The sequence below is a fragment of the Stegastes partitus genome, unplaced genomic scaffold (assembly GCF_000690725.1).
Source record: "Stegastes partitus isolate 25-593 unplaced genomic scaffold, Stegastes_partitus-1.0.2 Scaffold159, whole genome shotgun sequence".
Taxonomy (NCBI): domain Eukaryota; kingdom Metazoa; phylum Chordata; class Actinopteri; family Pomacentridae; genus Stegastes; species Stegastes partitus.
This window is the reverse complement of record NW_007577890.1, coordinates 184,849-208,443: the sequence shown is the minus strand read 5'-3', so window position 1 is coordinate 208,443 and position 23,595 is coordinate 184,849. Positions and strand designations below refer to the sequence as shown.

Genomic DNA, 23,595 nt, shown 5'->3' with positions numbered 1-23,595 from the left:
TGTGTGTGTGTGTGTGTAATCAAAGTGCTCAGTGCTCCTTCAACCTGTGAAGTAGAGACAAACATTAACACCGTGTTGATAAGTTGGGTGCAATTAAGTTTTACAGTCAAGAGCAATAAGCTGTGTGAACACTGAACCCACTGCCCATGAGGAAACACTTGTTTTTTTTCAGGAAACAAATGGAACTACACATTTTGTGTCCTGGTTTCAATACATTCATTTAGATAAAATCACTAACTAGAAAATGTAGTCATTCAGTGATGGTTTTAGTGGGTGATAATGCTGAGTGTGTCCATGAGCATGACTGGTTTTTTGAAGTTTGTGTCTGTGAACACATACTCAGAAAAGGCAAAACATTACAACCACCTGTCTATAATGATCATGGTCGACTATGTGCCAGGGCCCTCCTAAGAAACCCTTTCATTGTCCTTTCACTGAGCTTCACGGAATCTTCTATGAATCATGAAGTGTTTTTCAAAGAGAATTGACTAGTCAGTAGGTGGTGCTTTTATTGTGGTGATCTGTTATCTCAGACAGATTCCATGAGATCTCTGAAAGTGAACATGTTACAGGACCCCAGAAAACGTACAGTGGAACAAGCCAGGTCAGCAGCCACAGTTGAACTCATTTAAGAACAACAATTATAGAAATGCCATATCAAACATTTCAGAAAATCAGCTAGTTTGTGTGTAAACTTCACAGGGGTCTGTGAACATGGCCTGCAGCAATCATCAACCATGATGCTAGTATTGTGTAATTTTAAACTGAACAAATGATGAAAAACTGGAAAATATGATGATTAAGTTAGACTCAAGTACAATATGAATTAATCCTGTACAAGCCTGTGTAATCACAACCCATAGAAACTTAGAAAATACAGCAACTACAATAGAAAAGCTTGTCTGACACGAGAGCCTGGAAGTCCATGTGTGAGGCCTGTGTATACTTGTGGATCATAGTGACCTGGCAGGCTAACATGCAAACCTCAGCTGAATTTGTGTATGAGCAGTCGGTGTTTTGAGCATAGAGTGGGTGCATGTGCAGGACAGGTGATAGTGGTGTACATGGCACTAGGGGATGCTCTCTCTGGGGTGAGCAGTAAATGATGAGGATGCATGTACAAGACAAGGGATGTTTTGGTTTTTTTTGTTTGTTTTTTTTTTATAAAGAGCTATTTGAAACTGTGCCACGATGAGCTCATACACCCATGTGAACAAATTCAAACATAATGGTGGCAGAGATGTCTTGATTGGTCTTTTTAAAAAAGAATGGGTTGTGTTTTCACAGGAGAAAGAGGAGAATCGGAGAAATTGCAAAAGTCTATAAGAAGTTGAGATGCATTGTTTGATCAGTTTAATTTCGAGATTTGCTCATGTTTATTCTTGCAACCTCTTTATTGACTGAACATTATTCACATCAGACTTTGAAAGCTGTTTGAAGACTATTTTTCCTTGATAACTTTTGAAGACACCGATAGCTGACCAAGTAGAGATTTTTTTAAAAAGTGTTGGATGAAGCTGCCTGACCATCACTGGTCACTGTTGGCAGACTGAGTCACGACACCAGTACAGGTGCATCTCATAAAATTAGGTATGGTAGAAAAAGCAAATATTTTTATTCAGACATTGGTCAAAGTGAAAAATATGTATATTCTAGACTCAGTACAAATACACTGAAATATTGCTAGCCTTTGTTTGTTTTAACTTTGATGATAAAGGCTTACAGCTCATCTGTGCAATATTCTAATATTTTGAGATTGATTTTGGGGGGGTTTCATGAGCTGCAAGCACTTATAACTAAAGTTTAAAAAAACAGAAAGGCTTGAAATATTTCAGTTTATGTGTACTGAGTCTGGAATACATACATTTTTCACTTGTCAATGTCTGATGAAAAACATTGAACCTTTTGTCCATATTCTAAAAATATGAGACGCTCCTGTCTCTGGTCATGGATATAACATTAGCTGCTGTTTGGAGAATAGCGCTCCATGCTGAAAAATTACTTTCAACAGTCATGTAGCTGCAAAAAGAATTACAGGCAGAATTTCCTCCAAGCAGGTGGTGGTGCTGCAAGCTAAAAAATGATGTTACATGAAGGATAAACGATTTTAAGTGGAGTTCACTAATGTTTCACTCAGAGTTTTGGGTCAACGTCAGTGTTAATGATGATTCTTCCACCCACAGCAGAGTTAGTTATGGAGTTCCACAGGGCTCTGTGTTTGGACCTATATTATTTACCTTGTACATGCTCCCCTTAGGCATTATTATTAGGAAGCACTGCATAAATTTCCACTGTTATGCAGACAACACCCAGTTATATTTATCTATGAAGTCAAATGAAACCAATCAGTTGGTCAGACTCCAGGCACGTCTGAAGAACATAAAGGCCTGGATGACCTGGAATTTCCTTTATTTAAATTCTGACAAAACTGAGGTTATTTTGGCCCTATCTCATCAGATAGCTGCTCTAGATGGCATTGCCTTGGCTTCCAGTTCTACTGTACAGAGCCTTGTAGTTATATTTGACCAGGACATGTCGTTCAATAGCCATATAGAACAAGTTTATACAGCATGCAGTGGAATGGGAGTGAAGCATGAAGAGCAAGAGCAAATAGTAAGAGGGCACCGAGCACAATCACAATCAAGATACAACAATACTCACTCTACAGCGGAGATGGGACGGGACTTAGACGAGGACATCTCCTTTGTCACTAGCCGTAGCAAAAGCTACTCACGCACGCGAACACACACACACACACACACACACACACACACACACACACACACACACATACACACGCTATAACTTTAAGCATAACATCAAGTGCAATATTCACTTTCCTTTAAACTGTACTTTTGATATCCACCAACTCCTCAGGTAAACATCCAGCTCTTTTACTGCTAAATTGTCCACTTTGCTCAATAGCTACTTTGAAACTGTGTCTGCCCCCTCTCTGCTGCCAAACAGGTAATGTCTGCTGTTTAAGGTTTTAAAGCACTCACCAACAGAGCAAGGAAGTCTGCAGTCATCAGCATGTAGAAGACCTGATCCCAGCCACCAGCAGATAAGAGTCCAGCCAGCAGGGGGCCCAGTGCTGCTCCTGATGGCAGAAACATAAGCGGAATCATGTATTTCTGCAGGTGGGTTGTCCTTACACTTGTACGAATTGATAGGGAGCCTGGAGAGGTTGAATCCAAAAGGCATTTTAGATGCACTGAAAAAATCAAAATTAAGTTATACACAACTGTACCCACCTGACAAGTATTGTTCATGTATCCAAAGCCAGAACTTTCCTGTTATCTAGAAACCAACACCAATGAGCCACACTGTATTGGCTGACATATTCCGTCTTTACCAATAATGCACACATGCTAGTTCATACCAAATTCTTCTGCCGAAAATACTCTCTATGTACAGATTACTTCAATATATTTCAAAGCACATTCACTATTTCTTCTTGTATGACCAGCTGTTATGGAACTACACTGGCCAATTGTTTCAGAAAAATGATAAATCCAGCATTTGGGAACTTCCAGAAAGTACCAATAAAGCTGTGCTACAAACAAAGTAGGGTAACTGGAAAATACTCTGGAGAAGACTAACATTCATTTCCATTTTCTCCATGATCTGTTGAGTAAGAAAATTTGAATAATACCAAATTTCCTTGTTATTTCTTTTTCATTTAGCCCTTGAAACAATTTGAATGGTCAGAGATCATGTTGTGTTTCAACTTTTTCTAAAATTAAAAAAGTGCAACTTGGGTTCCAGTCTGTGTTTTGTACCAAAGTATCAGTCTCATTTGGAGGGGAAGGTGTTAGAAAAAGAATGCGTGTGGTGTCTGTCAATAAAACCATTGGTCTAAACAGGGTTTTAACCTTTGCAAAATGACATAATCTGGTTTGTAGTTATAGGTAGACCATCTGGCCAAAACATCATATGATATGATCATATGATTTTTCAGGGCACAATCATTATCTAAATTAGAACTCTCCACCAGATTTAGTTGAACTTGTGTGATCACATGGTTAGTTGTGCATATCGTTGCCTGCTTAAAAAGGTATCATTATTGTATGTCACTTTGATGCTTCTTTCTGCATGTTTGTGTATTCACTGCTATTTTTTTACCCGTCTACCTGTCTCCTGTTTATGAAAGAGGCTGCCAGGTTGCTGTTGTGGTTAATCTTTGATGTCATTCAGTTGCCTCTCAAGAGAGTCTGTCCATCCCATGGTTGGATTTCAGCTTCACTGTCTGGTGATGGTAGTTGGATACCTCGTCATTCATCCATCCATCCATCCATCCCTTATCTATACACCACTTAATCCTCATCAGGGTCGCGGGGGGGCTGGAGCCTATCCCAGCTGACTTAGGGCGAAGGCAGGGGACACCCTGGACAGATCGATCATTCATCCATCCATCCATTATCTATACACTGCTTAATCCTCACTAGGGTCGCAGGAGGAGCTGCAGTCCAAGACAGTGAAGATGGAATCCATTCATAGGACGAAACTAATTGGAGAGGCATTTGAGTGGCATCAAGGATGACCACAATAGGGACCTGAGGGGTATACGATGAAGCAAGTTTGACATATCCAGGCTTCCTTTTTATAAGCCGACAAAAACTAAAGCTCCAGTCAGAGATCACGGGTATCACGAAGGCGGTTCAACTTTCTTTGTTAACTCCGACTTTCCTCTTCCGACTCTGTTCACATAAAGGACGCGTTTAACGCGTCACGTCACTCTTGTTCTGCACAAAATGAAACAATGTGCAGCTGCTTCAGTCAAAACATTGTTTTAATGGAGAATAATGAGGAATATAAAAATATGGTGGTTAAAAAGCACCACTACTGCAAATGGTGCAAGACAGAACTGCTCGTAGAAAACGGTCAATCATGTGTTAATATGTAATATTTTACTGATGCAGCCACTTATTTCTGACAGCTGCATGTTAAACTTTAAACTTCATATATTTAAACATGATCTTGTATTGAAGGTCATTTAGGTCATGAAGGTCATTTAGGTGTGTCCCATAATGCAGGAAATCATTTTAACTTTTGGCCAAATCAAAGCAAAATCTAAGTTATTGATTGAATATTCTCTGTAATAAATACCAGCAGAATAATCCATTTTCTAATCTGTGGTCTATCAGCTGCAGTAGCAGCAGAGTAAACGGACTTAACAGCAAATCAGAGCCAAACATAAAAACACATTTATGTGATTTTTGCATCGCCAACTAAACACACGTCAGGTTCCCATGGCAACGGAATATTTACAGTGTGTGATGCTGTAACTACACGGCTTCATTCAGTGATATTAGTAACGTACAACTTAGCATGTTTGCAGATAAAACACATTCCCTCAGCTGAGAATCTGTAACGCTCATAAATAATAGTCAGGAAACGATCTGGTTAAAGGGAGATGCTCTTAAATCCAAAACTCTGAACATAACCTGCTCCCGACCAGGTTAGCTCCACAGCATCAGTTACCATGGAGATCTAGCAAGTAAAAAGAGAGTCTCCTTTGTGACACTGAAAACTCTGACTTTAGGATCAACATACCTGCTAACCCACTAATCTCACTTCGTAGTACAACCCTCTGGCCAACCTGCAAGCAGGAAACACGAGATGGGCTGTGGCTAGTTGATCAGCAACAAACTGAACATTGAAATGAAATACTTCCAAATACAAATGGCACCCTGTACATGACCTGTACAATTCCTCTGAAGAGGGTTAGGGTTAGGGTTAGAGATTATATACCAAATTAAGACTGTCTACAATAATATATCGTCAGAATGCCAGTTTTGAACTTTACATGAAAGTGTCGTCACAATGTGCACATGGTGAAATGTTATGTTATTCCTATTGCTGCTGATGTTAGTAGCTACCGTTATTACTTATAATATTGTGTGTGTGTCAGCCAACTGCGTATACAGCAGTTTTTTTTTAATGTTAAAATACATTTAGTTGTTTGAGTGATTTTTTTAGGTTTAGTTAGGATAGGTTTGTTGTGAGATTGATAACAAAGTCAATCATATTAGTATCGACCACATTTTAGTACCAAATTTCTGGTATTGCAACATACCGGCTCTGGACAGGATGTAATTTCAGTTGTAAAGCTGGAAAAGGGAGATGAAAAAAGTACAAAAAGTGTATTTGCTGATCAGCATTACTGACCTACAGATCCTGTGCCATCAATGATAGCAGTGACAGTGGATAATGCTCTAGCGTTGCCTTTCAGGCTCTTGTGGGTCCCCTGGAATCAAAGGTCAGAAAGATAGGGATAGGAATCAGTGATGCGTGATAGCATTGATCGAATTAAAAATAACAATTTATACTGGAATTACACTAGAGTTAAACGTACTTACCAAATCAGCAGACACTGCAGTTGTGATAAGGGCATATGGTCCATTCACAAGGCCTCCACACACTAACAGCATCCCTGTGAAACACAAACTGGCTAAGCCACCCAAATCTACAAAACCCCTGTGTATTGCAATACTGAAAATATATGCATGCAGACAAAGGCATTTTTGATGAAGTTCAGAGCAAACTACAAACTACAGCTGTGACATCTAGCAGGTGGGCTTCCCCTGATGTGTGTGTGTGTGATGTGTACTATGATAATTATCCTACACCAGAGCTGCTGTTGCTGCTCACATAATAACATTTACAAATTTCCCCTCAGCATATTGTGAGGATAATGAGCTGCAGCTGGGACCGTCATTAGCTCAGTGTGAGCAAATAAGAGTCCTCTGTAGAACCACAGTGTCTGTTGTTAATCAGAACATCCTACTGATGTTCCTCCATACTTAGCTATCAATCAGTGGTGATGAACTACTGGATAAATGTAGCCAAGTCATATGACCTTATGGACCTCATGATTCACAGCAGGATTTAGCTCACGTGCAGGTATTTTCTGCCTGTACTGATGCAACAGGACTCCAAAATAGTGTTGTGGAGAATTTGGGAAAGTGAAAATTATTAACACACATCAGAGCACACACAAATACTTTAGGAGGGCTTTGGTTTAGGAAACCCAATCTGGACAAGTGTGTGTAAAACAAGCAAATCGTTTTAAGAATAGGAATTAGTCCAAGATAAAAGTCTTAGAAAAAACAAAGATTTGTATCTTGCACCTGTGTATCTGCAGTGACTCCACACTGTTGGAAAATAAGAATTCCAACTCCCCACAATGCTCTCCCTCCAGTACTGAACCAGTCATCACATCATCATATTCTACTTCCTATCATCAATAGACCCAATTCCCCCCAAGCCCTTTAATCCCTGAGCAGTGAAAATTGTTGCTATCTGGTCATTGGTGATAAGTAACTAAATCAAAACAACACTTTGGAAATCTTGTTTGTCTGTATGTAAAATGTAAATGCTGAGAATAATCATACTAATGTGTGAACACTTGACTGTATAAATACTGATTCCATCTTTATGTACTGGGAACAGACTTGCATCCTATTGCTAACTTATAAGGTATCCCTTTCTTTTCTGTGTTGTGTTGTCTGCCTCTGTGCTGCAACACAGCCATCTGCTGGTTGCAGTATGAGAGATTTCTGGAGCTCCCTCGAATGTGGCACCTGACAACAATTTCCAAAGCTTCCACAGGAAGCTCTTAATTTGAGTGGAAAAGATTAGAAGTAATGAAAGATCACTAAACAATGGCACTACAGTATATTAGAAAAATGATCTTGTCAGATTAATATCTACTGGTTTGCTTTTGTAAATTGATGTGTGTCAAAGATGCAATATAAGCCACTGAAAAAAAGTATGAATTATCATTACTCTTCATTTCTAATTGATCCACTAATCTTTCCGCACTACCTCTGACACAGCTGAGAAGCAGAAGCTGGTTCTTACCAATAGTTGGCCCCAGACCGAACTCACTGATCATGGAAAAGCCGTACAGCTGCAGGACAAACAAAGCATAACTGTCAAAACCTTCATAATTTCAGTCACCATTCATAACTTGCTTGTAAAAAAAAAGGAGAAGCAAACTGATGATACATCCAATGATAAAGAGGATATCAGGGTCGAAGTGCTCTAAGAATGACATAAATAATGGTATCCCTATCTGCAAGCCTTGTAATCTAACATTTTAAGTCCCTCATCAGCATCCATCCATCCATCCATCCATCCATCCATATCTATATACTGCTTAATCCTCACAAGGGTCCTATCCCAGCTGAATCAGGGTGAAGGCAGGTTCACCTGGACAGGTAACCAGTCCATCACAGGGCTACACTTAGAGACAGACAACCAAGCACACTCACATTCACACCTACAGACAATTTAGATTCATCAATTAACCGTAGCGCGTTTTTGACTGTGGGAGGAAGCCGGAGAACCCCTGTGCCACCAACACTGTGCCGCCCCCTCAGCATCCTGTTTCTTCCAAAACACTGTGTAAGATATGTCTGGATGAGTGCAGCAGTGCAGTAGAGACTTACTGTAGGAGCAGCCAGCAGCAACATTACTGCACAGGTGGTGGCTCTCTTCCCCAGTTTATCAGAGATCACTCCTGCCAAGATCCCTCCTGTGGGCACATGTGCCCCCACAAACACAGAAAAGAGAGAGGCAGTGACCTCTTGAGTTTCATATTTCATAGTAACCATATGCTGACTGACACGCACACGCACACATACACACACACACACGCACACACAGACACACCTCCTTTGTCACGAGCTGTGGCAAAAGCTACGCAGACACACAGAAATGCACAAGAGAGGGAAGACACCTACCCACAATTCCTCCCACATCAAACAGGGTGGAGAGATCTCCAGCTTTCTTGGCATCCAGGTGAGCTGAGACACACATATAGCTAGATTCAGACACCCTGGGTTGCTCACAGAGTTGACATGCTGCTGTTTTGACCATTCAGTGTGACTGTGGTTGTTAGGCTTAGTGACGCATATTAACACAAAAACATCCTGGGTATGTAGAATTTATCCCATAGTACAGGCCCCTGAAGACGTATGCTGACTTTAACAATAAGTACTACTTGTCTAACTCTAACAGTAATACAGATTTAGGTCACAGCATGAATAATACCTGCCTCTGCTGCTCTGTCCAACTCTGTCCTTTCAGAGCTGTACAGCAGCAACATGTTGGCCTCAAGTCTGACCACTCTGTTTACTTACATGTAAAAGTCATGACAGCTTAAGTATGAACTGGATGTCATTTGATAAATACAAAGGCTTCAGCAGCACGTGTTTATGCATGCAGAAAGGCAACTTGAATTTTTTATCCAAATCATCATCACTTAAGGGCTGCAGGGTGGCGCAGTTGGTAGCACTGTTGCCTCGCAGCAAGAAGGTTGCCGGTTTGCGTCCCGGTGGGGGCACCGGAATCTTTCTGCGTGGAGTTTGCATGTTCTCCCCGTGCAGCGTGGGTTCTCTCCGGATTCTCCGGCTTCCTCCCACAAGGTCCAAAAACATGTTGAGGTTAATTGGTGGTTCTAAATTGTGAATGTGAGTGTGCTTGGTTGTCTGTCTCTAAGTGTGGCCCTGCGATGGACTGGCGACCTGTCCAGGGTGTCCCCTGCCTTCGCCCTAAGTCGGCTAGGATAGGCTCCAGCCCCCCCGCGACCCTAGTGAGGATTAAGCGGTGTATAGATAATGGATGGATGGATCATCACTTAAATAAATCATAAATAAATATAATTTAGATAAAGTAGGCAACACTGCGAAAGAGCCAGTTTTAAGTTGCTGAGAAAATGTTTACCTCAATCAGATCTATAAAAGCTATTTATCCCCTTGTTGCAAGGCTAGGCCAAAATAAGGTAAAAAAAAAAAAAAAGTTCAGATAACCACAGTCATAGTCTGACCAGCAGCATCTCCACTTTTTTTTTGTTTTGTTTTTTACTCCTTACAACTGCAAAAATGAATACACGAATATCCAGGCATCACTTTACCTACAGCATGTGAGCACTAACGAGTTAAAATAATACTTCAAAATGAATATCTTGTCTTGTTTGAAATGCATCAGTGGATTTACTGTGGAAGAGAGCGCTCACACTGGTCAATGACTTAAGCTTCAATGGAAAAAACAAGTTTTATAATTTATCAGTGACAGATCCTGTGACAGAACTGAAAACAATCTTACTTCAGATAGCTGAGCTCTTCCAACTTTTCCTCAATAGTTTGTGTTTGGTTCTTCTCTCTTTTAACATGAAGGCCATAAAAGATGGTTTTTGCAGTTATCTGATTGGTCAAACCCACAGAACCGTCTTTGTTTTGGAGACATTTTGAATATTTGCATCTACAATCCATTCATCAGTTTCACCCGTTTATATCCTGAAGAGGGTTTGGAGGGCTTGTGCTTTTCCCAGCTGACAAATGGCAAGAGGCAGGGTACACCCCCGCCAAGTCATGGTAGACAATCATGCACGCTCACAGTCATATCTACGTTGATCGCTTTCTTTTTCAGACTGTAATCCTTCCTCTGAAAGTACAGTTTCTTTTTTATCTGGAGCAGCAGAACGTTTTCTTGGATGCTTCCCAGGTTTTCTGTCACAGGCTCCATAATACTTGAAGTTGAGTTATTTCATCCAAATCATCACAGGTCTTCCGCTTAACAATTTCTGACCTGCTTTAACAATTTATCGTAAACTATGGATACTGAAAATAATATCTGTGAAATTTTAGCTTGATATACCAAATACTTTCTGAGATTTAAAAAAAAAAAAAAGCCTAACGGCAATATCATGAAAAGTCCTGTCTTTAAGCACATAATAACAAAAAAAAATCTTTTTAATATGAAATACATGGTCACAAAAATGAAATAAAGTTATTTTTTGTAAAGTAAGATTATTCTGATAAGCGTTGTGGAAACTGGTTGATCAAAATGACTAATCCAAATGGATTCTCTTGTGTCATGTTCTATAGGGAATAAACTTGGCTGGACTCTGTGCAGAAAGTTAAAGTGGAAGTACATGTATATCTATAGGTACTGCTGAAGAGTTTAATCTCAAGCATCTCTTGAACTCTGTCTACTTGAGCTTGTTTGTGGTACAACTTGTTATACCTGCTCAATCAGGCTTTTGTGATCACGTATTTCATATTAAAAAGAATTCTAAATGTTTTGATCATGTATTGTGACATGCAGCTACATATGGTTCAGAAAATATCACAAGTCCTCCTGGATTATAATAGTTGTTTGTTAATATGTGCTCAAAGATGAGAATTTTTATGATGGCTTCACCATTTTTTCATTTTTAAACTCACTCATAATTAGAGATTGTTGGATCTACTTTTCATTTCCAGCTCAAGCATAGTTTGAAATTTCAATCTCATAAAAAAATTACAAGAGTGGGTCAACAGCTGTTTCTTTTATTGACCTTGGAAAGTATTTGTTGTATCAAGCTAAAATTTCACAAATATCTCGTGACAGTTTATGATTAAGATCGTTTCAGGCAAGTCACAGCTGGCTGAGCAGATTACATTTTTTCTTTTTTCAATTTGATGATTGGAGAGGGAATGACACAGTTACTATAGCTGCCACTCTGTCAGTTGCTCTCCTCTTCAGCAGTGGTAAATCAGTCATTGCTATCCATCCATTATCTATACACCGCTTAATCCTCACTAGGGTCCTATCCCAGCTGACTCAGGGTGAAGGCAGGTTCACCTGGACAGGTAACCAGTCTATCACAGGGCTACACTTAAGAGACAGACAACCAAGCACACTCACATTCACACCTACGGACAATTTAGAATCACCAATTAACCTCAACATGTTTCTGGACTGTGGGAGGAAGCCGGAGAACCTGGAGAGAACCCACGCTGCACGGGGAGAACATGGAGACTCCACACAGAAAGATCCCGGGTGTCCTCACTGGGATGCGAACCGGCAACCTTCTATGATGTGACAGTACAAACCACCAATCCAACGTGCAGTCATAAATCATTGCTAGTTCATGTAAAATTATCCCTGCTAGTGCATCCTGTCACATGTCAAATGTCACCACAGACACCAGATTTTTAAAAATCTGTTACAGTGTGAAATGCAGAGAGATTTACCTGGGGCTGACAGAGTGAATTGGCCTAGTATGAACCCATTTGGCTGGAATATAATGAACGTTCATTTATATGTAAAACTCCTACACTAAAGCTTTAATTTGGTAGTGTAAGTTAAATATTGCCAGACGGAAGTAGAGTAAGGTGTCAGATGGTATTTACAATCAGAATCAAGTGACATATTCTTTTTGTTACGTTAATTTGTTTGGTTTGTGATAATCCTGTGGAGAAACAAATGAAAATAAAGGAGGGTAAAGGCAATGAAGATACGTAATGAACCAATCCCTCATCAGCAGAGTCATTTTTCACCTGCAGTATGTTGTTACCAGTAATTCTGTTCGGTCCATACCTGCTTTGGTCATGTAGAGTGGCAACCAGAAGAGGAAAGTGTAACTGACCAGCTTAGCAAACAGCAGACACAGAGAGAACTCAATCACTCCCTAGAGAGACAAACACCAAACACATTAATACAACACTGCGAGTGTACCTGCCTGACTACAACATTTCTACGATAACTGCCCTGTAAAGAAACGGCCCTAATCAAAAACAGAGATGTGCTGTTACTCTGGCAGAATAAGCTCACACATAACAAACCAACAGAATTTCCCTTCAGTACACAACCTGAGAACAACCCTGTCAAATGATTTAAAATTGTATTACCTCTCAATAATTGCATTGCTCATAAGTTGACATATAAAACATTTCCTTGTCTAAACAATCAAAAACAAATATACATATAAAGACTTTACTGAAAATATAGGACCAAACTAGAAACTCAATGCAAGTGAATACACCTGCAGTCACTCATACATACATTAGAAAACCTGTGATGACTGAAACAAAATTGAGTACACCAATGCCTCCAATCAGTCTAACTACATAAGAAAGGTTATGAAGTCCCCTCTGAGCACCAGAACCTTCTCAGTTTTGGAACTATGGACTGTGTATCTGTACGTCTGCATCATGGTTCTACATTGAAAAGAATTGTCAAAGGAACTGAAAAATCTGATTGTGAGACCTAAAGATGGACAGGGATACAGGAAGACTGGTGACCAACTGAAAGTCAGTGGAGGTATAGGAAGAGCCATTGTGCCACTAATCAGCACCATCCTCCTACATGATGCAACAGACAGTGTACTACTACACAATCTAGCTATGAAAAACAGGTGGGCAAGTACCTCAGATTGGGCACAGGTTATCACTCAGAGTTTCTGTGATGGCTCAGACAGCACAAAGGACCATCAACTCATGAACCTCTACGGATAGCTTTAGAAAAAATATAAATACAAACTTGCTTGATCTTTAGTACAAAACTGCACAATAAAATTTTGCTAAAGAACATAAAAAGAAGCCTGATAAATATTGGTAACACATTCTTTGATCAAACTAGGCCAAGATAAATGTAAACTGAATGCATAGTTCTGACAGTGAAGCATGGCAGTGGGAGTGTTGATATGGGACTGAATGAGTGCAAAAGGTGATGGGTAGATAACATTTATTGATGGCACCATTTTTGTCTATATCTATCTACCAAAATACTGCCTGACCAGGTCACATGCACATGTCTACATAAGCTTGGCAGGAGAGGAATATTGCAGCATGACAACAATAAAAATCACACTGCAAAAACCACATGAGGATTTCTAAAGAAGAAAAAATTGAAAACTATGATCTGGCCAGATATGCTGCCTGACTTGAATCCACTACAACATCTTTGGTGTAATTTTTTAAAAAAAGGATAGAGCAACACAACCCTTCCAGCAAAGAGTAGCTGACAAAATTGTGCAGGATGACAGTGGCTGAGTCTGCCATCAAAAGTAAAGGCTTACATATGAAGTACTGAAAAAGAGTAACAGTAATCAAGGTGTACTGGCCTTTATTGCATTGAGTTCCTACTGTGGGGCCTGTATTTTGAAGACAGTAAATCTGAACTGTTCGTTTTTCATTAAAAAAAGAAGAAAGAAAAGTAAAAACCCCACTGTATAACTTATAAGTAATGCAATTACTGTAGAGTGACATCATTTTTAATTATCTGACACTGAAGTGATAATGCACAGGGGTGTATTCACTTTAGTTGCATAGTGTAGTTCTATATCAGCTAGCATCTCAAACATAACACTACATGGTTATGAATACTGAATGAAGGATGTGGGTGTGTATGTGTAACTGACTGGTATTCGTAGGGCTCCCATGAAGCTGATAGCAGATGGCTCTGATTCGCTCTTCACCACAACAACAGGCTGCACAGGGACATACACACTGTCCCTGGGCAACAGCAGCTCTGTGTCGTGACCCTGATAGTGAGGAGAGTGAAAGAGATATGAGCAAGGCAAATGGTCAGGGGTTACAGGTATAACTGGATGTATGTCCCGTGCACCCAGTCTACCTCATCAATGACAAACGCAGGGAAGAAAAGATCTAGTGATATACAGTACCTTTCAGTGGCCTTTTGTTTTATGTGCCAGTGACTGCTAACCCAGAAATATTTTATTTAAATAACAACAGAATTGTTGATCAGTGAAATTCATGCAGGAGCACTGAGAGTTCAAGATTATTTGAACAGAGATTTGTGCTAGTGGTGGGACAGTAAATCAAGCAAAGAAATTGAGGCAACTTAGAAGAGGGAAGATTATTTTTTCCAATTAAATTAGCTATTGCAACATTTTACCTTTAATTCTCGGAACAAATCAATGTAATACACCCACATACACTTGTGTCACCATTTATTTCTGCATTAATCTGGGATCATTTTAACCAGTTTGGTGTTATCGCTGGGCAGAGTTTACCACATAGATCAGAACAATTTTACTGTTGTGAAAATGTGAAACAACATCTGCATGTGGTAAACCCAACTCAACTCTCTCCAAAAGGTTGAAAAACAAACAACAACAAAAAAAACGAGGCTGAATCCAAATGTACCAATTTCCCTGTGAATGTATATCCAAAAATCCACCATTCATCACAATGGCAAGGGCACACAGACACTCCCTCTGAATTAGAAAGAGAGAGTCGATTTGATGACAACAATTATATGAGGGTACATAAACACTCAGTCCCCAGGTCGAGAGAGTGGACATTTGGATTCAGGCTAACAATGATTTTACCCAGCTTGAACAACTTGAATGCCACTGAAACCACCATTAAAGACCTGGAATCACTGAAGGAACTGACCTTTCTGTTTAGAACACTATCCTTGTAATAGCAGTAGGCCTGAATGGATTACAACAACATGTAAATGTGAAATTTGCTGCATTTTTTGCCATGAAATTAGTTGATGCTACTGCTCTATATGTCCTAAACTGACATCAGGGGGAAAATGAAGTTTTCTGATTTATGTTTTTTTAATTGAACTGAATGAGAATCTGTCAGTCTCTGACAAAGTGAACAGTTAATTAAGTACGCCTGAAAAATAGTTTTCCAGTCTGTGTAGTGCCATTCAATATGGTAGCTCTTTGACTGAATCAAAACTGAGCATTTACTGCTCATGTTTTAGATCATTTAAAAATAAGTCATTGATTGTGTTATATGTAATGTAGCAGTTACCGTTAGAGAAAGTAAGCCGAGGAAGGCAAAACGAGGAATTACATTTTGAAGCTTTTGAGCCACTTTTACATTTGGAAACCTTTCAGCTATGGAGAGGAGTTAAAAGAACCAAGCAAGATATATGCAGGGGTACTTTACAATTCAAAATGTAGGCTTTCATGTGTCTGTAGATGCAGTCATATATCACGACTTTTTTTTTTTTTTTTACATGGGATGATGAGGCATGGCCTACTGAAGCTAGTTGCGTGTTTTTTGTTTTTTTTGCTTGTTTTTTTATTTTATTTTTTAAAGTGGGGCTATAAAACTTATTTAAATGTATCTCAGCTTAGAATCTGTGACACTAAGATCAATGAACTACACAACAACTACAGTAGTACCAACCCCTAACAGTGATAAATGTTTACAATAATACCAGTGACAACATCATCATATATTCTCAATATGTTTCTTGTTGTGACTGGCTGAACAATATATGAACACACCAACACAGAAATACATTTTCCACTTGAGTTGAAAAAGTTATTTCATATGACAGAGATCTAAAAATTCAAGGGATAGTAAGGGATGCTAGCATCACATGTACAACACATAATGCATTAACACAAACACACAGTGACACACACCTGGCTGTTGTTCTCCTTGTACTGCAGATACACCTCAGTGTGTCCATTTAGTCCATTCCAACTTTTGGTTGAAACCTAATTGAAAGGACAAATGACCACATTACTATAAACATTGGTTCCAGCTCACTTTTTTAGGCATTTTAGGCAAAGTCTGGTATTATTTCACAGTGTCCTTGCTGTCAATAAATCCAATTAAAAGACCAATCATGTGTTAGTTTGTCTCTCTGCATTTTCGGACTTTCCTTCTTTGACTGTGGTTCTCAGCTGAAGCCCACTGGCTACTGAAGATTTCAATCTGTAAAACCAGCCCACAGATATACTATCTCATTTCTAAACGAAAACTGCAAGCAGCAGTGATACGTGCATCACACCTGTGTGCATGTCAGGGTGCTGGCATGATGCTGGTTGAGGCAACTACACACTTTTGTGAAGATCACTCACTGCGGGAACAAGCACGTTTTTGCGTCCTACCTGGATCTGGTGGCAGTGGACACGGCTTATTGCATGTCTTGTATCACTTCAGAACCAACCACGAAACAAACGCGCTTTATATTGCTATATGTCATTTGCTTGACACAGCATGTAAACTTCATTAAAATTGAAATATGTTGTTTACATAAGTCTGACTTCCTGGGTCCAGTAGGTGTTGCTATAAGTATAACTCAGTATTGACATATAGGTATGTTCAGGCTGGGATTCCTATCAAACATTAGAAATTTAGGGCAACAGCACTCAACATCATCAACTTCAAGAACTGACGTTTCAGTTACCGCCTAATGTATCTGCTTGACAGGTGCCATGAAAACACGAATGGTATTCACTCAACTCCTGAGCAGCTCTAACTATCAACTTTATCAAAGAGGAAAGTTTTAATCCTAACCTAAAGCAAAGAGGGTGTCTGCCTCCAGAACCCAAACTGGGAGCTGATTCCACAACAGAGGAGCTGATAACTGAAGGCTCTGCCTCCCATTCTACTTCTGGAAACTCTGGAACCACAAGTAGACTTGCAATCTGAGAGCGAAGGGCTCTGTTAGGATGATACAGTACAACAAGGTCTTTAAGATACTCCCAGTTTGGGTTCTGGAGGCAGACACCCTCTCTACTTTTAAGTTTAGGCTTAAAACTTTCCTTTTTGATAAAGCTGATAGTTAGAGCTGCTCAGGATCACCTGAACTGTCCCTTGGTTATGCTGCTGTAGCTTTAGACTGCCGGGGGATTCCCATGATGTACTGAGCGCCTCGCCTCTCCTCTCCTCTCCTCTCCTCTCCTCTCCAAAAATTGGCATATAGGTGGAGCACAAGTGGAGCTAAGTGGGGCCATGAATTTTCCCATGACAGCACCAGCATGTCATTTAAAGCATCTGCACCCATACCTGTGTATAACTTTGAGCATGATAAAAATTTAAACATCAAAATTGACAACCTGTACAGTTGCCATGAATGGGAAAATTGGCTATAAAATGTAGAACTGTTTTTGTACCAGGCTGTAAAACGTGTTCAAGGAAGTGCAGTTTTCTGGCACTTCTGCACTGGCTTACTTATTCAACACTCGAGGTTACTGCTTGTTGGCTGCACACAGGATTTTAATTACAGGTGGAGCTCTCAGGACTGGATCAAAAGAAAGCAAAAAGGAAAAAAAGGAGATTTTGTTTCATTTTCTAAGAACACAACAGGGGACAAAAAATTGTGTACTCACACTTTTGCCTGGAGATGAATTTTGAGCATAGATGCTTTTCAGGTCATTAGGATCTGGAGAAGGAAAAAGATACAATAGGATTAATGTGATGATGCTATAGAGCTGCTGTGTGAAGCTGCTTCTCTTCTTCAGTGAGCCAGCAAACTGAAAAAAAGAAGCCACAGAAAACAGGTTTTCTTATTTAACTACTCTCAAATGTAATTACATTAATTCTTTTAATTATTGAGTGCTTTTTTCAGCAAGTCAAAAGTCTTTATACAAACCATTACTAAGGAAATAGTCACAATTAAACCTACTTCACTGAGACAAATAATGTCAAACCAATTGATGTGTGCACTATTTAAGCAAGAAAATTAGCTCCAATATGAAAATGGGAATTACTGACTTGTATTTGTATGCCTCTAACAACTTGCCATGCACTTTACATCATGCTGGCCCGGATTAGACCTTTGACATATTGGATATAAAATCTCAGCACATAACTTTTCATCTAATTAGATATTTGTCTCCATTTTTTGTCATAATTAATTTTTTTTTTTAGTTATGGGCAAAATTGTGTTTTGTGCAGTCATGGTTACTCTGTTGATTGATCCTCAAAATGTAATCAATTCATCCTGGATTCTGCATAAAATTTTGTGCCAAATCTAAAGTATTTCCCTCGAGACTTTAAAGAATCACATTCACGAGAATTTAACAAACAAACAAATAGATTGATGAACAGACATAGGGATAACCTAGAAACATACAGCTGTTGTTTGTACTCACGCTCAATGAGGAAGAGGAAGCAGATGACACCCATGACTGCAATAATGAGCCCCGGTACAATGAAGGACAGGCCCCAGTTGGAGGAGACCCAGTAGCCTGCGATCAGAGAGCCCAAGATGTTTCCGACTGAGGTATGGGAGTTCCATAGGCCCATGATGAGTCCACGCCTGACAGATGGCAACAGGATTGCAGCAACACAGAACAGTCAGAATGTTAGTTATCACTTCTCCTCCCAGAGCACAATCAAAAAGTTGGAGACTGCTGCTATAAACAGCAAAAATACACTGGAATTAAACTTTCTTTTTGTGGAGTGATACACTACTGCCAGTGCTGCTGCCAATATTGGAACACATTGTTCCTGTTCTGATCTGACCACTTTCCTTGGGAAGCTGAGGAAATCTGGGATGCCTCCCGAAATCCTTGGCAACTTCTACAGAGGTGCAGGCCAGGGTATGCTCACCAGCGCCATCACTGTGTGGCATGGGAACTGGAAAGGAAGGCCCTCCAACGTGTACTAAAAAACGCACTAACAACTCTGGAGTGACCTTTCAATCACTGCAGGACAACTACAGCAGCAGGGTCATCAGGAGAGCCCACAACATCATCAGAGATCACACAAACTCACAGCACACACTCTTCATACCACTGCCCTCAGGGAGGTGGTACAAGAGTGTGAAATCAAGGACCACAAGATTGTCAAAGAGTTCCTTTCCTCTGACCATCAGACCCCAGAACAACCTCAAACACTGACTGATCACTGCTGTTTAATGTACACAACATTCCAGTTTACATGTGTCACCAGGCACTGGGCACTTTAAATGTATACTTGCTGCTAGTTCATCTCACTGATGCTGCTACATGTAGTTCGACAATATTCACCCTAGTTACTGTCTCTTTTATTTGTATCTATTTATATTATTGTTGTTCTGTCTTTTTGTATTTATATTGATATTCTTTATTATGGATATGGGAGTGTGCAAAGTAGATAATTTCATTGCATAGTGTTAAAATGCTGTTTTTATGCTGCCATATGACAATAAATGTCTGTCTACTTTCATCCATGCATTTGCTTTCGCTTATCCGGGGTCGGGTCGCAGAGGCAGCAGACCGAGCAGGCCATTTCCAGTTCTTCCTGGGGGATCCCAAAGCGGTTGTGCTCGGAAAACCTCCAAAAGAAGCCTCCCTGGAGGCATGCGAATCAGATGTCCAAACCACCTCAACTGGCACCTTTCAACACAAAGGAGCAGCGACTCTACTCCGAGCTCCCTCCGGCTGTCTGCATTACTGCTGGATGCCTGTCCATCTCAGGTTCCATTTTCCCATCACTTGTGAACAAGATGCCGAGGGAGCAATCCACCGGTTTCTGGCAGAGAACCACGGCCTCTGACTTGGAGGTGCTGACTTGCATCTCCCCTGCTTCACACTCTGCTGCAAACTGCTCCAGAGCGTGCTGAAGGTCAAGCTCTAATGAAGCCAACAGTACCACATCGTCTGCTAAAAGCAGAGACGCGATCCTGAGGTCCCCAAACCAGACACCCTCCTCACCCTGGCAGTGTCTTCAGATCCTGGAATCTCTGGGAAATGAGATAAGTCCAGAGGACATTGGATGATTGTTCCTGTTCCTGCACAGCAAGGTGACATACCACTTCTTTTTCTGTCTGAAGCTAGTGTTGCAGCTGTACTCGGCTCTTTCTCAGTTATTATTAAATTCTTCCTTCTAGCACTAAAAATCGTCTTTAAGATAAATCAAATTACTACGCAGGCTGCTCCTAAAGCGCTTGTGTAAAATACTGCTTCATAGATCGTAATATAACTTGGTGTTTTTGATCAGCTAGCCTTGCAGCTAAGCAAGCTAGACATGGCTTATACCTCTCCCTCTCTTTCTCCCTCTCTCTCTCTCTTACTCTCTTATGTTTATTTACTCACCCGTCTCCTTTATGTTCGTAGCTTTGGAGGTGTGGCTTAGTGCCATACCATGTTAAACAACCCAGGAAATGTAGCAACTAACCAGGCCCCCATAGCTGGTACAGAGCGACCTAGCATAGCTCCTGTTGGCCACCCCTCAGCAATTCCTGAGCAGCCAGGAAGTCAGGCAGGCTGGGTGACGTAGGAAGCATGGTCCCAAACAGAAGAACAGAATTGGTAAATAGTAATGGTCTGCACTTACAGAGCGCCTTTCTACCTTAGTGGTACTCAAAGCACTTTACAATGTTTTCTCATTTTCTCATTTATTCATACACCAATGGTGACAGAGTTGCCATACAAGGTGCTGCCTGCCATTGGGAGCAACTTTGGGTTCAGTGTCTAGCCCAAGGACACTTCAACCATGGAGGGATCAAACCGCCAACCTTGCAATTAGAGGACAACCGTTCTACCACCTGAGCCACAGCCGCCCATGGCAGCTCCATAGTCAGAAACGTGAAGCTAGAGACACCAGCGCCAGTCAAATGTATTCCTGGGGCCAGAGTGGGAGATGCTGAATCCTATTTAAAACTGCTGGCAAAGGATAAGCGTAAATACAGTAAGATTATAATTGTCGGTGGCAATGACATCCGATTGAGGCAATCAGAGGTCACTACATTTATTGCTGAGTCAGTGTATAAATTGACTAAGATGATGTCAGACTCCGTAGTTTTCTCTGGACCCCTGCCCAATGTGATCAGTGATGACACATATAGCCACATGCCATCATTCAACCACTGGCTATTGAGGTGGTGTCCAGACAACAATGTGGGCTTAACAGAAAATTGTAAAAATTTCTGGGGAAAACCTGGTCTCATTAGGAGACACCTCACACATCCCACTTTGGATGGTGCAGCTCTCCTATCTAGGAATATGGAGAATTTAAAAAAAAAAAAAAAAACTAAACCCCTGACAGTCCAGAGGTGAGACCAGGAAGCAGAGTTGCACTCTCCAAACAGACTGTCAGGTTCTCTGTTTAAAATGTGTAAATGAAACAACATGTTGTGAACTGGCGCTATAATAAAATTAAATAGAATTTAATTGGAAATCAAGTGCATTCTCACTGGTAAGACTGCCTAGAAAACCACGAAACCAAAAAACATATATATATTGTAAATTCTCCTCTTTTACACAGAGGACTTGACAAGCGATTTACAGAGCAGCTCTGTAGAGATTAGCAGAAATATTGTGCTTTTTTTTTTCATAATGCCATTTGGACTAAAAATCTAACTGTATTGCACTTTAGAATGTTCTCTAATAGCTTGTAATGGTGCAGTCGTATAATGTAAATTTCAGGTGCAATGGCAAATCTAGCTACCTGACACACCGTTCCGTTTTATTTTTTTCCAAGACTGCTGCTAAGACAAAGTCTGTCTACTATAGTCAGGAATCATCAGACCTTACCTTCCCTTTCCAAACCAGTTGCCAATGCAGGTCACTACACTGGGCCAGCCAGTAGTCTGGACTAAGCCATTGGCCACCTGAAACAATAAAAAAGACTGAATCATTTTTACAGTACCACTTATTTAACCATATTTTTTAGTGCTTCCTGTGCTCACATTGTAGTCTTCAATGTGTTAATACAATGCATACCTAAAGCTGTATACCTCATGTATCTGTGTGTGCACATTCACCTTCAATGCCATATCTGTTTAAAGGGGGTTCTTGAGCAGCATATTTTGTCCTCCCAGCTCCAACAGTTACAAAGTAGCTAGCTGACTAAAGTCTAAAACACTAAATTTCACACATAGCAAATGAACCTGGGCGAGTCAGTTTGGTGTGTGTGTGCACACCTGCAGGCTCTGTTTACATGGCAGTGTTAAAACTAGTTGACTCAATGTTCCTCACAGGATTTGTTTAACACTTCATAAATTGTTTAATTCTTGAAAAGCATTATTGTGCATCTCACCTGGACAAATATATAGAAGCCCAAGTTGTGGATGTTGTAGATGTAGCCCAGGCCAAACAAACATGTAAAAAGTCCGCTGGTCAGCATGCCTACTGTCAGGTACAGCCGAATGGGCAGGCGCTCCCCAATGATGCCGCTACATGGACACACATTGATGACATCAAATTAACCATACCATCTTATTCTAAAAAACAGAGATGTCTAAAATATTCCAATACTTGCAAACTTTACTTTACTTGCAATTTTAAAGAAATTTATGCCACTGACAGTTGAAAGCATTTTTGGCCATTTGTGCAACTTGTCCTTCACTTACAAAACTTCAATTGTCTGAATTTAACCACGACCTGTCCAGGTGTCCCCTGACTTCACCCTGAGTCAGCTGGGATAGACTCCAGCCCCCCTAGACCCTAGTGAGGATTAAGCAGTGTAATGATAATGGATGGATGGATGGATGGAATAATTTAACCACCACTATTGACTTCATTAAACACCTTCTTTTTTTCAGCTAGTAGTATTTAGGTGCTTGTCTCAGAATCAGAGAATCATCAGAATCAGAAGAAAATTTTATTTAACCTGAGGGACAATTAGGTGGCCAAAGAGCGATACATTAAAAATGAGCAAGAGCAAGAAAAAAACAAAAGAAAAGCTGCTCAGTGCTCCAACCAGCCGACCGCAGGAGCAGTGATGTTACATTCATATGCTTTGCGAAGTTTTTATCTTGCAGTGTATCTGTTTCACAGCTGCTATAATAAAACTATGCTTCTCGTCCTGCAAACTCACCTGAGGTACATTCCCACTGCATAGGCACACAGAAAGGAGTAGTCCATAGCTCCCAGCAGCTGTTTGTAGTTGCTTTTGTCTGAGAATATAAAGAATACCTGTGTAATTAAACATTGCATCATGCATGTAGCTCCTTTGCAGCTGTGTTTATCGGGGTTCATTCCGCTAGGTTCTTCCCTAAGTAAAACGCTATAAATGCAACAATATACTGCGACTTGTTTTGCACACTTAAAAAACTAATAATAATAATAAAAGTAGATAATACTTATATAGCACTTTTTAAGATACTCAAAGA

At 40.2% G+C, this 23,595-nt stretch overlaps 1 protein-coding gene across 1 annotated transcript in view; it reads right to left on the bottom strand.

Annotated features, from left to right (window-relative positions):
* Positions 1 to 23,595, bottom strand: part of LOC103355604 (glycerol-3-phosphate transporter) — a 49,843-nt gene continuing 26,248 nt past the window's right edge. Inside the window, exons 9-25 of the mRNA XM_008279459.1 lie at positions 23,301 to 23,379; positions 22,521 to 22,656; positions 22,016 to 22,092; positions 18,650 to 18,816; positions 17,885 to 17,937; positions 16,184 to 16,264; positions 15,195 to 15,233; positions 14,195 to 14,317; positions 12,373 to 12,463; positions 8,751 to 8,813; positions 8,457 to 8,542; positions 7,867 to 7,915; positions 6,363 to 6,436; positions 6,172 to 6,250; positions 3,003 to 3,100; positions 2,662 to 2,726; positions 1 to 44 (exon numbers count right to left, since the gene is read on the bottom strand). Of these exons, the coding sequence (XP_008277681.1) occupies positions 29 to 44; positions 2,662 to 2,726; positions 3,003 to 3,100; positions 6,172 to 6,250; positions 6,363 to 6,436; positions 7,867 to 7,915; positions 8,457 to 8,542; positions 8,751 to 8,813; positions 12,373 to 12,463; positions 14,195 to 14,317; positions 15,195 to 15,233; positions 16,184 to 16,264; positions 17,885 to 17,937; positions 18,650 to 18,816; positions 22,016 to 22,092; positions 22,521 to 22,656; positions 23,301 to 23,379 (1,376 nt within the window). The 3' untranslated portion in view covers positions 1 to 28. The remainder of the gene's footprint in view (positions 45 to 2,661; positions 2,727 to 3,002; positions 3,101 to 6,171; positions 6,251 to 6,362; positions 6,437 to 7,866; positions 7,916 to 8,456; positions 8,543 to 8,750; positions 8,814 to 12,372; positions 12,464 to 14,194; positions 14,318 to 15,194; positions 15,234 to 16,183; positions 16,265 to 17,884; positions 17,938 to 18,649; positions 18,817 to 22,015; positions 22,093 to 22,520; positions 22,657 to 23,300; positions 23,380 to 23,595) is intronic.